The sequence below is a fragment of the Pteropus medius genome, unplaced genomic scaffold (genome assembly GCF_902729225.1).
Source record: "Pteropus medius unplaced genomic scaffold, Ma_sr-lr_union100, whole genome shotgun sequence".
Taxonomy (NCBI): Eukaryota; Metazoa; Chordata; class Mammalia; order Chiroptera; family Pteropodidae; genus Pteropus; species Pteropus medius.
The window spans coordinates 29,864,680-29,881,052 of record NW_024351730.1 but is presented as its reverse complement, the minus strand read 5'-3'; the positions used below and the strand labels follow the sequence as shown (position 1 = coordinate 29,881,052).

The 16,373-nt window shown below is 34.5% G+C and overlaps 1 protein-coding gene and 1 pseudogene across 9 annotated transcripts in view; one reads left to right on the top strand and one right to left on the bottom strand.

The window, feature by feature from the left end:
* Window positions 1-16,373, top strand: part of HELQ (helicase, POLQ like) — a 51,222-nt gene that overhangs the window by 15,418 nt on the left and 19,431 nt on the right. For all 9 annotated transcript variants that reach the window (XR_005649216.1, XM_039845618.1, XM_039845625.1 and 6 more), the window contains 3 exons: window positions 589-828; window positions 10,498-10,639; window positions 10,989-11,093. Coding sequence is in view for 8 of the 9 variants with exons in the window: in XM_039845618.1 (XP_039701552.1) it covers window positions 589-828; window positions 10,498-10,639; window positions 10,989-11,093 (487 nt within the window). In the remaining variant the exon portion in view is untranslated. The remainder of the gene's footprint in view (window positions 1-588; window positions 829-10,497; window positions 10,640-10,988; window positions 11,094-16,373) is intronic.
* Window positions 8,986-10,013, bottom strand: LOC120588077 (40S ribosomal protein S25-like; annotated as a pseudogene).

Genomic DNA, 16,373 nt, shown 5'->3' with positions numbered 1-16,373 from the left:
TTCTAAATGGAATTTAAAACAATATGTGCTCCTAGATATGGAGACATTATTGGATATTATTGAGGCTTCTAAAATACAAGTGTGTAGACAGTGTTTTACATAGAATATGTATGATTTAATAATGTATGTTTCCATCTTAAGAAAATTTATAATTTAAAATAAAATAAATCATCTTCAATAAAGATATACAATCTGGTGAAAAATAATCGTATCATCTAGAGCAGGGAAGGGACTTAACCTGGTGTCCATAGTGTCCATGGATTCATAGGAAATACAGAAATAAACTTCAGGAAGTCCATGAACCCTCTGAAATTTTAAGCAAAGTATTGTGTTTATGTGAATATTTGTTTTTTTTCTTAGCGTTAATCAGATTTTCACAATGCTCTGTGATCCACGCAAAGGTTGAGAGAGAATGCCTAGGAGTTTATGAAATCAGAATCAACTTTCTAAGAACATTTAAGTACCTATAGCAATGAAATTAGTACATTTTTTAAAAAGAATATTTACATGCATCTACTAAAATTAAAATGCTAGGCACTTTGTAACTATAAGATCAAAGTTCATCAGTCTAACATATCTTTTCCCTAGAGAATATATGAAACACAAGGAGAAAGAAAAACAGGAGGTGATTAAGAACTTGAAGAATATCAGCAGTGGCAACCTGTGTCCTGTTTTAAAGCGCACGATCCCATTAGGAGTTGCTTATCACCATAGTGGTTTAACAAGTGATGAAAGGAAGCTCTTGGAGGAGGCCTATTCCACAGGAGTTCTCTGCCTTTTAACCTGCACATCCACCCTAGCAGCAGGTGTTAACCTACCAGCTCGAAGGTGAGATATAAGTTAACTGTTGGCCAGGCTCAAAACTTCAGTTCCTAGCTTGCCAGGAGTTTTGTTGTTGTTTTATTCTTTCTCAGTAGTGGATGAGAATTTATCAAATGTTTTTTCAGTATTTGCTGAATTGATTGTTTGGTTTATTTTCTTTAATATTTTAATAAAAAATAACATTAGTAGATTTCCTAGTATTTGAATTCCTTCTTTCTTTTGTGTTCTGCCTTTCTGGTTTTGATGTCAGGGTTTATTATCCTACTTGTATAGAAACAGAAAGCTGTCTCATCTGAAAGAGTTTACTTAACATAGTGATTTTCTTGAAACCTTAAAGAACGCATTCAGAAAGACTTTTAAGTCCAGTATCTTTTTTTAGAGTAGATCTTCAATTACCTTTTCAGTTGTTACCAAAGCTGTAAGCCTGCATAATTGATTTCTGTTCTTTATAATTTGTGACTTTAAAATTTGTGACATTTTTTCAAGTAAATGGTGAATTTTTATAAATCATCCATGGGTATATTTTCTGTTGGGTACGCAGTTTTCTATGTCTCAGTGAAATCACAGTTATTGATCATGTTATCAGCTGCTCTGTTTTCTATTTGTGATTCCTTGGTCTGTCAATTTTAGAGAGATGTTTTAGTCTCCCACTATAATTATGGAGATGTCATTTTCTCCTTTTTGCATTTCTAGAAATTTTTACTTCATATTTCAAAACTATTTAGGTATACAAAGGTTTACTCTAAATATCTTGTTGCTGAATTATATCCCCTATCAATAAAATAGGTCCTTGTTTTTCTCATTTAGTGATTTTACTTGGAATACTAGGACTACATTTTTTTGCCATTTATATATTTTTCCATTCATTTATTTTCAACCTCTGTCACTGATTTAGTTTTCCATTTTCAGGCAATTGGAGAAAAAAATAGGAAGTTACATATCCTATTTCTCTTACTCTAATTGTTACTCTTAAAATTTTAACAATTGTAATCAAATGTTTTCTAACATTGTAGAATTAATCAATAATTATATTCTCTCTCGAATGAGTCTTCTTAGCATTTGTATACCCTCCTATTGCCTCATGTACGTATGTTGCAGTTAACTAGAATTTTAGTTCCAGATTTTTAATTTTCTTTCATCTTATAATCAGTAACTGTTTAAACTTATCTATAAATTATACTTGTTTTTCCTTACCTCTCATATCATACATCTTTCTTCTGTGATTCATATTTTATTTTGCCATCCTTGAGTAATTATTGTTTTAAATGCTGCATTTGGGGTAAAAAAAATTTCCCCTTTTTCTTTCTTTTTTACTGTTTTAAAGATTTTGTTCTTTAACATTTTATTTGTCTTAATTTTTATTTTTCTCCCCCTCTCACTCCCCTCTGGTAACCACTAGTCCATTGTCCATGTCCATGAGTCTCTGTTTGTCCTGTTCATTTGTTGCTTTTAGGTTTATATAACACATATAAGTGATAACATGTGATTTTCAACCTTTTCAGTCTGGCTTATTTCACTTAGCGTGATTATCTCGAGGTCCATCTATGTTGTCACAAATGGCAGAATTTCATCTCTTCTTATAATTGAGTAATATTCCATTGTATATATGTACCACAGCTTCTTTAGCCACTCATCTGTGGTAGGACACTTCGATTGCTTCCATGTCCTGGCCACTGTGACTAATGCTGCTATGAACATCAATGTGAAAATATCTTTTCAGATGAGTTTTCAAGTCTTTAGGGTAAATACCCAGTAGAAGGATTGCTGGCTCATATAGTAGATCATTCTTAGTTTTTTTGAAGAACCTCCATACCATTTTCCATAGTGGCTGTACCGATTTGCAGTCCCACCAGCAGTGTAAGAGGTTCCTTTTTCTCCACATCCTCTCCAACATTTGTTATTTCTTGTCCTGTTGATTATAGCCATTCTAACAGGTGTGAGGTGGTATCTCATTGTGGTTTTGATTTGCATTTCCCTAATAGCTATCGATGTTGAGCATATTTTCATATATTTATTGGCCATTTGTATGTCCTCTAGGGAAAATGTCTGCTCAGGTCCTCTGCCCATTTTTTGATCAGATTGTTTGTTGTTATTTTTTTGTTGTTATTGAGTTGTATGAGTTCTTCGTATATTTTGGATATTAGGTGCTTATCGGAGGCGTTGCTTGCAAATATATTTTTCCATTTGGATGATTGTCTCTTTACAATTGTTGACAGTTTCTTTGCTGAACAGAAGCTTTTTAGTTTGATGTAGTCTCATTCATTTATTTTTGCTTTTACTTCGCTTGCTTTTGAAGTCAAATTCATAAAATCCTCTTTTAGTCCAAGGTCCTTGAGTTTAGTTCCTATGTTTTCTTCTACGCATTTTATTGTTTTAGGTCTTATATTGAGGTCCTTAATTCATTTGAGTTAATTTTGGTGTGTGGTAATAGACAACAGTCTAGTTTCATTCTTTTGCAGGTGGCTTTCCAATTTTCCCAGCACCATTAATTGAAGAGGCTTTCCTTTCTCCACTGTATGTTTTGGCTTTTTTGTCAAAAATTATTTTCCCATATGTAAATATGGGTTTAGTTCTGGACTCTAGATTCTGTTCCACTGGTCCGTGTATCTGTTTTGCTACCAATGCCATGCCGTTTTGATCGCTGTCACTCTAGTATAATTTGAAGTCGGGCAGAGTGATGCCTCCAGTCTCATTCTTTTTTCTCAGGATGGCTTTGGCAATTCGAGGTCTTTTGTGCTTCCATATGAATCTGATGATTTTTTGTTCTATTTCTTTAAAAAATGCTGATAGGATTTTGATGGCGATTGCGTTAAATCTGTATAATGCTTTAGGTAATATGGTCATTTTAACTATGTTGATTCTTCCGATCCAAGAACACGGAATATCTTTCCATTTCTTTGTATCTTCTTCGATTTCTTTTAATAAGGTCTTATAGTTTTCATTATATAGGTTCTTCATGTGTTTCGTTAGATTTATTCCTAGGTATTATATTCTTTTTGGTACAATTGGAAAAGGAATTATTTTTTCCACTTCTTTTTCTGACACTTTGTTATTAGAGTATAGGAATGCTATAGATTTTTGAACATTGATTTTGTATCTAGAAACTTTACTGTATTTGCTTACTGTTTCTAGTAGCGTTCTTATGGAGTCTTTAGGATTTTCTATATAGAGAATCATATCATCCGCAAATAGTGACAGTTTGACGTCTTTGTTTCCTATCTGGATGCCTTTTATATCCTCTTGCCTGATTGCACTCACTGGGATCTCCAGTGTTATATTGAATAAGTGGTGATAGTGGACAGCCTTGCCTTGTTCCTAATCTTAGAGAGAAGGTTTTTTAGTTTTTCACCATTATGTATAATGTTGATTGAGGGCTTGTCATATATGGCCTTTATTATTTTAATGTATTTCCCTTCTATACTGATTTTGTTAGGCATTTTGATCATATATGGGTACTATATCTTGTCAAAGCCTTTTTCTGCATCTATTGATATCATGATATGATTCTTATTTTTTAATTTGTTTACATGATATATTACATTAATTGATTTGCATATGTTGAACCATCCTGTACCCCTGGGATGAATCCACTTGATCATGGTGTATAATCCTTTTAATATGTGGCTGTATTCAGTTTGCTAGTATCTTATTTAGGATTTTTGCATTTGAGTTCATGAGAGTTATTGGTCTGTAGTTTTCTTCTTTTGCGTTATCTTTACCAGATGAGCTGGGAAGTATTGCCTCCTCTTCGATTTTTTGGAAGAGTTTGAAGAGAATAGGTATTAAATCTTCCTTGAATGTTTGGTAGAATTCACTGGTGAAACCATCTGGCCCTGGAATTTTACTTTTTGGTAGGTTTTTGATGATTGTATCAATTTCCATACTGCTGATCAGTCTATTTAGATTTTCCAGTTCTTAATTCAGTCTAGGAAGGTTATATTTTTCTAAGTACTGGTCCATTTCTTCTAGGTTATTCAGTTTGGCCTTATATACTTTTTCATAGTATTCTCATATGATCCTTTGTATTTCTGCAGTGTCTGTTTTAATTTCCCCTCTTTCATCCCTGATTTTGTTTATTTGTGTACTTTCTCTTTTTTCTTTAGTGAGTCTAGCCAGGGGTTGTCAATTTTATTAACCTTCTCAAAGAAGCTGCTCTTTGTTGCATTTATTTTTTCTATTGTTTTTTGTTTTGTTTTGTTTTCAGTTTCCTTTATTTCTGCTCTAATTTTGATGATTTCTTTCCTTCTGCTGACTCTAGTCTTCATTTGTTCTTCCTTTTCTAGTTTTTTAAGATGAAGCGTTAGGTTGTTTATTTGGGTTTGTTCTTGTTTTTGGAGGTAGGCCTGTAATGATATGAACTTTCCTCTTATTACTGCTTTTGCCATGTTCCAAAAGTTTTGATATGTTGTACTATCATTATCATTCATTTCTATGTATCACTTGATCTCCCTTTTTATTTCTTCTCTGACCCAGTTATTCTTCAGTAGCATGTTGTTTAATCTCCATGTATTTGTGGTTCTTTCTGCTTTCTTTTTACAGTTGATCTCTAGTGGCAAAGCATTATGATCAGAGAATATGGTTGTTATGATTTCCACCCTCTTATATTTGTTGAGGCTATCTCTGTGTCCCACTATGTGGTCAGTCCTTAAGAATATTTCATGTGTACTAAAGAAGAATGTATAAGCAGCTGTTTTGGGATGGAAGGCTCTATAAATGTCCGTTATGTCCAGTTGGTCTAATGTATCATTTAAGGATGTTATTTCCTTATTGATTTTCTGTTTGGATAATCTGTCCATATCTGACAGTGGAGTATTTATGTCCTCTACTATGATAGTGTTTTGGTCTGTTTCTCCCTTTAGTATTTCGGGGCTCCCCGATTGAGAGCATAGATATTAATAAGTGTTATGTTTTCTTGGTGCATGATTCCCTTTATCATTATGAAGTGTCCCTCAGTGTCTTTCTTTACCTTTTTGATTTTGAAATTTATTTCGTCCAATATTAGTACCACTACTCCCACTTTTCTCTGAATGCCATTTGCTTGAAATATCATTTTCCACCCTTTCACTTTGTGTCTATATTTGTCTTTGGAACTGAGATGTGTCTCCTGGAGGCAGCATATGGTTGAGTTTTGTTTTTTGATCCAGTCTGTGCCTTTTTATTGGTGAGTTCAGTCCATTTACATTTAGGGTGAATATTGCAATATGAGGTATTCTTACAGACATTTTATCTTTTGCTTTCTCATAGCTCGGTGTTTCCATTGCTTCCTTGTCCTTGTGTTTCTGTTTTCTTTATTTTGGTTGGCTTTTGTGGGTTTTCCCTCCAGTCCTTCTTTTTTTATATTATATACTTCAGTTCTGAATCATCTGTGGGTGGTTACCATTACAAATTTGTAAAGGATAGTTATATATATACAGTCACATAGTTATATATATACAGTCATCCTGCATGTGCCTTATCTTCATTCCCCTTTTTGAATTTGGATCTTTGAATCTTCCTTTTTCAGTCATTGTTATCTCAGTTTGTCCCTATGTATGCTGAATGTTCATTACTATCTTGCTATAGCAATTCTCTTCTTAATGTTTAAGCTTATAATGCCCTGTTCTTAGTAAGGGTTGCATTCTTCTGCTTCTCTCAGTCTGCTAGTCACCTTACTCCTAATTATGTATTTTTTTTATCATTTTGTTTTAGGTGAGCTGACCCCTTTCAGTATTTCCTGTAGCGTAGGCCTCGTAGTGAGAATTCCTTCAATTTTTATATGTCTGGAAAGGTCTTGATTTCTCCTTCATATCTAAAGGAGAGCTTAGCTGGATACATTATTCTTGGCTGATAGTTCCTTTCATTTAATAGTTTGAATATTTGATTCTATTCCTTTCTGGCTTGTAAGGTTTGTGCTGAGAAGTCTGATGATACTCTAATGAGTTTTTCTTTATAGGTTACCATGTGCTTTTCCCTGGCTGCCCTGAGAATTCTGTCTTTGTCGTTGATTTTTGATAATTTTATTAAACTGTGTCTTGGTGAAGGCCTTTTTGTTGAGATATTGGGTGTTCTGTTGACTTCTTGAATTCCAAGCTCCAGCTCATTCCTTAGATTTTGGAATTTCTCATCCACTATTTGTCTGAAAATGGTTTCTAGTCCCCGTTCCTTCTCCTCCCCTTCAAGAATTCCCATTATTCTTATGTTTCCTCTCCTGATGGTATTAGCTAGTTCTTGTATTTCTCTTTCATTATTTTTCATTCTTCGGTTTCTCTCTTCTTCTTTCTGATTTATTTGTAGATTTCTGTCTTCACTGATCCTTTCCTTCATTTGGTTGACTCTATTTCTCAAGCTTGTTATTTCATTTTCAATTCTTGCCATGTGTTCTTTATCTCCAGAAGGACTATCTGGTTCTTTTTGAGGGTCTCAGTCTCCCAGCTAATGAACTTATCCTGCTCATCTAGTTGTTTCTTTCAATTCCTGAAATTGTTGATATGATTTGTTTTGGATCTCACTGCTTTTTTTCAGAAATACTATCCTTAATTTTCTGTCATTTAAATTGCTTATTTCTATGTCTGTAAGCTTATTTCTTGGAGATTTTTCTCTTTCTTTCTGAGAAGCCTTGTCTCCTTGGTTGTTCATGCTATTTAATGGACTATTTCTCCGCCTAGGCATTAATGGAAATGTGCTCTGCATTTTTTGTCCAGAAATAAGATTTATTATATAATGGTCCCCAGCCTGTTGCAAAGAAGGTGTTTTTCTTCTGGTTTCCAGTAGGTGGTGTTTAAGCCTCTTGGATCTCTGCTTTATATAAAATCTTAATAATGTCTTTTTTTTTTTTCCTTATAGATGTTTAATCACTCTCACTACCCTCATTCTCAGTTCTTGTCAGTGTCAGCAACAGTTTTGGTAGTGTTTGCTCAGATTCCCATGGGGTTTCGTGGTGTTCCATCTCAGAGGTTCGGGGGTGAGGACCCTCTTGGTTTGGATATAGGTACTGCAGCTCAGCCTCTGTTTAGTAACTGCAGCTGGTAAAAATCAACTATTGTTTCTCTGTGGTCCCCGCTTTTCTGCTGTCTGCATTTCTCCGACTTCTGCCCTGATGATGGGGCACTGCTACCAGCTGCAGGGAGCTCAGAGCACTCCCAGGCAGGGTTTTTCAGGGAATTCGCTGCTCCTTTTCCCCTCCCCCTCCTCCTACAGGGAACTCCAACTGTGAGAGGCAACTTCTTTACTTCTCCCAGTCCACTGTCCAACAGCCAGGGTTCTGACCTGTGGTAGCTCTTATGCGCACATCCCACACTCAGACGTGTTCATGTGCAGTTTGGGTGTTTTTTGTTGAGTTTTAGATGTTCAGCTTATTGTCATTTCAAGGGGAGAGATCTGGGAACGTCTCTCACTCCGCCATGTTTAATCCAACCTACTTGGTGTAAAAAATTTTTGTCTTTGCGTAGCCGAAGATGTCTTTATTTTAGCCTCACACCTTAAAACTTGCTAAGAAAAGAATTCTAGGTTTAATTTTTTTTTGGAAGGGTGACATGGTAGTATTGTTCATGTTTTTTAGGAGCCAGTGTTGCTCATTTTGTTTTTGCCTAAGCTAGCCATTTAGTCCCCTTCAGAAGCTTTTAAACTTTTCTCTTTAACCTTAAAATTTCATCATTGTGTATAATAATAATTGCAGCTATTACACTCCCTCCCCCATGCCATAACAGCTTTACATGCATTGATATAACAGATCCTCAGTACGACTTTGTGAGCAAAGTCATATTTTATTATCCACATTTTATAGAAGGGAAAACTGGGGCACTGAAAAATTAAATAACTTCCCTGATTTCACACCTAACAAAATGAATTTCAAAGCCAAGGTTTGAACCTGGGAAACTAATTCTACAATCCCAACTATCCCAATTTAGCTTTTCATTCATAGGGCTTAGCTTGGGTATATACTTTCAATTTAAAGTTTTGTGCCTTTCTTCATCTCAGGGTAATTTTTTTGGTTGTTTTATTACTTTTTTCCTTTCATTATCTGTTCTCTGCTGTTGTAACTTCATGTAGATAGAATTGGAACTTCTTAGATTGAACTTTCATATCTCTTTTCTTCACATTTTTCAAACTATATGAGCTATGTGATGTTTTTTTAATTTAATAAAGTTTTACTTTTCAAATTGTACAATTGATGGGACCTGTTTTTCATGCATCCTCACCTGCAGCTGAGGCACCCCACCCTTGGTGTTTCTGGTGTATATTACTAGAGCTCTGTACTTTGAAACTAGTTTAATAAGCCCTTTACTAAGTTGCTCCTGAAGGGCTGCCTTGGCCTAAGAGTCTCAGATTGTCTGTCTTTCAAAGACAACAGCTGGGGTTATAAGCTTATAGTTGGGAACTCTCTTACAGAGATTGTCATACGTCGCTTTGTCAAACAAGACTAAGTTATTAAGCTGATCCTGAACTTTGCCTTTGGACCCTTTCTTCTTTTTGGCCTTGCCTCTACATTTGTTCACTGAGTCTTTGTCTTTTTTGGCTGACTTTCCATCATCTGTCTTATTTTTGTCATCCTTGGGCGGTGTAGTGAAGCTCTAAGAGCAGCTGCTACCACTGCGGCCACACTAAGGTGTCAGACAAAAAAAGAAAAAATGAGCTACGTGATTTTTTTTTTTAAGTTTACCTTCTATATAACAAAATCATTTTTTAGCTGTATCCCTTAACTATGTTCATTCATTATTCAGTGCTATTGAATTTTTAGAATGAATTAAAAAAAAATTTTTTTATTTCCAAGAACTCTCTTCTTTTATTGCTTTTTTATAATGGTCTGCTTGTATATTGTGAATATAATACCCTCTAGAATTTTCTGTGGATAGTAATTAGATTGACTGATTGATTGATTACAGCAGAAAAGAAAAGCTTTATTAGAAGGGAAAGTACCCTTCCAGACATGGAAGTGGGCCTGAGCAAGAGAAGCATGGCTCAAAGGCCTAGAAGTTTTTGAAGTTCTGTTCTCTACGTTATCTGCTTCTGTCAGACATTTATTTTCTATGTTCTTATTTTTCTGTTATGTCATTAATTTTCTTTAAGTATTTGGTAATCTTAGCTGTCCATTAAGATTTATAAATAAAGGAGAAGGTTGATCAGTATAGGTAAATGTCAGGTTTTTTTCTCACCTTTGAACAAAAAAGCTGGCTACAGAATTCTATATACACAAGCAGGATTGAAATCACCATGTTTGTAGGTCAAAACATTTTAAATCTGCAACTTTATAATGTTGACAGTAATATAAATTTATAAATAAATAGGCATATGTTGGTGATACATGGTGATATTTTTCATTTATGGAATATAAAATCAAAAATATTTGGAGACTATTGCTACAGTGGAGTGGTCATGAGCTTTGCAGCTAGGCAGACTTATATTCAAATCATAGTTCTGGTAATTACTAATTTTGTGGGTTGAGGTTAACTTGTCTGTTTTTTAGTTAGCCCCTTTGAAAAAAATTAAGTTAAAAAATATTACAAAGTTTTATAAGAATTATAGATATTGTACATGTACATAAAGAACCTAGGACATCATAGATTCTCAGTAGTTACTTATTTTAAGTTAATATGTCATTTAATTTAATAACACATAGATATAATGGAATTAAGAATTTAAAAAATAGGTGCTATTGCTCCAGAGTATCACTTTTAATTACTTTTATCAATTTCATAGAGTTATTTTGAGAGCCCCCTATGTTGCCAAAGAATTTTTAAAGAGGAATCAATATAAACAGATGATTGGCAGAGCTGGCCGTGCTGGAATAGATTCTGTTGGGGAGAGTATTCTTATATTGCAAGAAAAAGACAAGCAACAGGTAATATTCAATCTGATTGTTGGCTTGCGGTTTTGTCTTCTTTTCTTGGTGTTTGGTCTAGCCCTTTTATGAGATCATCTTTTTAAAATTACTATTAATATTCCTTTAATGTTTCCTTCTCTGTGATTAAGAATTAGGAAGAATAGTTTGAATACTTTTATATTTCGGGCAAACAATGAAAAGTATTTTCCCTATTTTTTTTCCATTTTCTTGAGCATAAGTGCCCAATTTTTTTGTCTATATGTTTATCTCCTCCTGCCTCCATAAGATCTATGCAAAATCAAAAATTTTACATAAAACACCATTTTTTATAATAATACAAAACATAATACTGCTTTAACTTTTGTAGGTATTGGACTTAATAAGCAGACCATTGGAAAACTGTTATAGCCATCTTGTTCAAGAATCTACCAAGGGAATCCAAACTTTGTTTCTCTCTTTGGTTGGTTTGAAGGTATTTTTTTAATATTTTAAAATCTTACTACTGTTACCCGAGATAGTAGAGGTTAAAAGTTATGAAAACTGTAAAGTATGAAAAAATATCAATTCTAATCTAATGTGGAAAAGAACAGTCTGTGACATGATAAATCTGAATCTAGATTTATATGTGCATTTTTGATTTTTGAGTTGTAAGGAATATGAGAAATCAACAAATTATAGCTGGGCATCAACTACAAGAAAAAAGACTTTGGTGGATACTATGGGGATACAGGGAACTGTAAAGACATGGGTCCTGATGTGGTTAATTCAACATCTCTGCCCTCGTTAAGAATAAGATTCAGCTGTAGTACTATGACCATTCTAAGATATTATAAACATTTGTGAGATCAATATAGTCTTTATCAGGCAGAAAAAAAATTTTTTTAAAGACAATAGGAAAACATTCTTTTTCCACAGATTAGAAATTAGCTCTCTATTTTAAAGTTACTCTTGAATTAAACTGCTTTTTTAGGATTATTCTTAAGTTTAACTTTGTGCCCCAGGTCACTCTGCCACAAAGTGGCAAAGCCAGGGTTTGAATTCACCTTTGTCTAACTACAGAACCAGTGCTCCTCACCTTTCATACAGTCTGCCTTCATCAACCTGAACAGTTTAAGTGAAAATACAAAAGACAATCGATACAAAATATGAGACAAGTTTTGATTACCTTGCAGATGAATAATGTAATGTTATAATATCCCCTGGAAATTTAGAAGAGTGAAAGGCTGTAAGGAAGAGGATGAATTAGTTCTGGGTATTGAAGGAGATAGAGGTTTTAGATAAAAAGAAAGAAAGAAGTCATTCCAGGTGCTTATGTGTGAAATAATATGCAAGATGTGCCCTGGCCCCAGCTCTGTCTCTGTTACCTTGGGTAAGTTACTAACTTTCTCTTAAACATCATTTAGTATCCTTAACTGGAAAATGGGTATAACAGTATGTAAAAGTATTACAAGATGAATTTGGAAGCAATCGTAGTATAATGTAATAAAGACCTGTAATAGGAGGGTTGCCAAGGAATTAATGGAGGGAGAGAGATTGTGAAAATTATCAAGTCTTATACATTAATATTTTTGAAAAGGTAACAGACTCAGATAGTTAGTGATTAGTCTAAAGTCATTCAGTAAGTTATAGTTTAGATGGGGCTATAATTTAGATTTCTACCTTGCCGGCCTGTGTATCATTGTGTATGTGGAACAGTCACCAAGTGCTCATGACACTTCACCAAGATAGATCATATTCTTGGCCATAAAATGAGTCTCAACAAATTTAAAAATTGAAATCATATAGAATATGGTATCTAATTACAACACAAGAATTATATACATCAGTAATAGAAAGATGTCAAGGAAATAGCCAAATGTTTAGAAACTAAATAGCATACTTTGACCTATGGTCAAAGTAGATACCACAAGGGAAATTACAAAATATTTTGAATGGAATGAAAATAAATATATCAAAATTAGTGGCATGCAGCTAAGGAAGTGCTTAAGGGGATATTTATAGCTTTAAATGCTTATAAGAATATAAGAAAGATCCAAAGTCAGTGATCTAAGTTTCACCTTTGGAAGCTAAAAACAAACAAATAAAATACCCCAAAGTAAGTTGAAGGAAGGAAATAATACAAATAAAAGCAGAAATCAATGAAATAGAAAATAGACAAACAAGAGAAAAAAAAATAATGAAACCACAAGCTAGTTCTTTGAAAAGATCAGTAAAATTATTGGTTGAATTGATCAGGAAGAAGAGAGAACCTATAAATTATCGATATCAGAAATGAAAGGAGGTTCATTACTAAAGGTCCTAGAGATAGTAAAAGGATAGTGAGGAGTTATCCTTGAATAACTATCCTTGAAAACTGAAAAATGAATTCAACAACTTAGATGAAATGGCGAAAATTCTTGAAAGACACAATTCTCAAAATCTACTGAAATAGAAAAATAATCCTATATCAAAGAAATCAAATTTATAATTTAAAACATTTCTACAGCCATGCCACCCTGAACATATCCGATCTCGTCTGATCTAGAAGCTAAGCAGGGTCAGGCCTGGTTAGCACTTCAATGGGAGACCACCTAGAAATATCAGGTGCTGTAGGCGTTTTAAAAAAATAAAAATAAAATAAAGCCTTCTCACAAAGAAAACTCCAGGTCCAACTGACTTCACCGGTGATTTCTATCAGACATTTAAGGAAGAAATAATAACCAATTATACACATATTTTTCCAGAAATTAGAGGAAGAGAGAAGGAACACTGCTGATCTTATGAGACTGACATTACTCTGATACCAAAAGCAGACAAAGATATCATAATAACAGAAAACTATAGGTCAGTTTCTCTTGTAAATAAATGTAAAAATCCTTATGGAAGTATTAGTAATCCAGCAGTATATTATAAGAGCAATATACCATGGTCAATCAGAGTTTATTGTAGTCATGCAAAGCTGGTTTTAACATTCAAAATTCAATCAGCGTAATTACCCATTCAACAGAATTCAACACCCATTCATGATAAAAACTCAGCAGTCTGGGAGTAGAAGAGAACTTCTTCAGCCTGATAAATGGTGTTTATTAAAAAGAAGAGGAAGAAAAGGAAGAGGAGGAAGAGGAAGAAGAAGAAGAAGAAACTACAAGTAACATCAGACTTAATGGCGAAAACTACATGTTTCCCCTAAGATCAGGAAAAGAAGAGATATCTGCTCTTACCCTGCTATTCAACACATTGGAAGTTCTGGCCAATACAATAAGATAAAAGGAAGAAAAATAAAGGCATAGGGAAGGAAGGTATAAAACTATCTTACTTGCTGATAACACTGAGTTCAAGCAAAACCCAAAAGAATATGCAAAAAACTAGAGTATAATTAGCAGTGTCACAGGATACAGGGTTAATGTACATACTCAATTGTATTTCTATAAACTTACTATAAAATAACTGGAAAAACATTTCCACTTATAATAGCATCAAAAAAACATGAAATGCTTAGCGATAAATTTAACATATGTCAAACTTATACACTGAAAACTAAAACACTGCTGAGAAAAGTTAAAGATAAATGGAGAGAGGTACCATGTTCATAAATTCGAGCACTCAGTTTTGTTCAGATGTACTTCTTCCCAGATTGGTCTATAATTTCAGTGCAATGCCAATAAAAATCTCTAAGTGTTTTTATGGAAATTGCAGGCAGATACGACAGTGTATTTGGATATGCAAACGAGTAGAATAACCAAAAATAATGTAAAAGAATAACAAAGTTAAGAGACTTCACACTATTTTACCACAAGATTTACTGTAAAGTTTCAGTAATCAAGACAGTATGATATTGGTGCAAGGATAGATATACAGACCAATAGATTAGTGAGTTCAGAATTAGACCCACACAATATGATCAATTTTAAACAAAGGTGCCACAATATTTAAATGGAGAAAGGATAGTTTTTTCACTAAATGGTACTGGAAAAACTAGCTAACCATATGGAACAAAAAAAATTAACCTCTACTCTGACCTCACATAGTCCAAAAAATTAACTCAAAGTGGATCATTGACCTAAACTTTAAATGCTAAAATAAAACTTGTAGAAAATATAGGAGAAAAATTTTTGTTACCTTTGGTTAGGCAAAGTTTTCTTACATAGGGAACAAAAAACAAACTATGAAAGAAAAATCAATTAAATAGACTTCATCGTAATTAAAAATTCTCTTTAAAAAACAGTGCTAAAATAAGTGAAAAGGCTGGGGGAAATATTCATAATGCATACATCTGACAAATACGTATGTGAGTTAGGACTCAGCAAAAGGCAATGGAATTGGGAGGGAGTGTGGACTTCATTTGAGACCAGAGAACTCAAGTAACAGGGACACTGGGGGAACTAACTTGGCCTCAAGGGTATAGTTTTACAGCCAGGATGAAAAGCTCACAGCAGTTTCATTTAAATTCTGTTTTAACAATTGGAGAACAGCAGCAAGAAGTCCAGGCAGCAGTCTGTTCAGATTAGCAGGTAAGTAGCTATTGTTTAAAACCTGCCCATAGGAGACAGAGCTCAAACTACTGGGCCCAGTCAGTCTTGAGGAGGACAAGCCATCAGGGTTCCTCCCACACCTGGGGTTGGGTGTTCGCAACAGAACTGTAGTGTAGAAGGAGGCTGGAATGATAGTAGGAGTGGAGAACCAAGAAAATCTTCAGAGTTAGAATTGAAGCAGAAGCAGGTCCTTTGGACAGGAACAACCAGATGGAATAGGGGTGAGAGACGAGAGTGATTTGGGTAATGTGAGGTCAGGAGGCAGAGGGTGGAGGTAAGCATCCCTGGAGAGGCTAGGTCCATGCTTTGGTGGAAGAGAAGGAAACTCCAAGAATTAATAAGAAAACATACCAGCTGTTGGGCCATAGCATTTAGGAATCCTCCAATTGTTTATCACAATCATGTTTCAGACACCCTGTTAGACACTGCATGTTTTATCTGTGATCCTTGCATACATTTGAATTAAGTAGTAGAACTCTCCTTTTACAAAAAGAATCTAAAAAAGAGGTAGGTTGTGTAGGCTGCTTTCAACCATATCTCTGCATTTGCGCATGCTGGTCCACACTCTTACAGTCTCTTGCCTGGAGCACTGTTATTACCTTCTAACTTGTCTCCTTGCATTCACTCTGCCCTGCGTTTCCACATCCCCTCCAAGTATTCTTCACATAGATTTATCTTATCAAAATGTAAAATCTGAACATGTAACTTGCTTTTGCTTAAAATTTGTCAATAGTTTCTCATTGCTTTTAGGGCTAATCCCTTATCATGGTCTACCTTGTAGATTTGGCCTCTGCCTATCTCTCCATCCTCATTTCTCACCAGCCTTCTCCCGCCCTGCCCTGCAGACATACTGGCCTTCTGTTTTCATATCTCAAACTACTATGTTGCCTCGTACCCCAGTGCTCCCTAAGCCTAGGACTTACCCATCTTACTTCCCCATCTCCAGTTTCACTCTCACTCACAACTTTATCCAGTTAACTCCACTAAACCTTCAGATTTTCACTTAACCATTGCTTCCTCAGGGAAGCCTCCCTATGCCCTTGAATCTAGTCAGTCTATCATTGTATGCTTTGTAGAACCATATTCCTTTCTTTTAATAACATCTATCAATTTGTAATTGTATTCTTGGTAGTACAGTTATTTGGCTAATAACTTTACCCCCCTGGAATGTAAACCCTGTGAAAACAGGATTCACATTTATTTTCATTTATCACTGACTTCCAGTGCCTAGCACAGTGCCT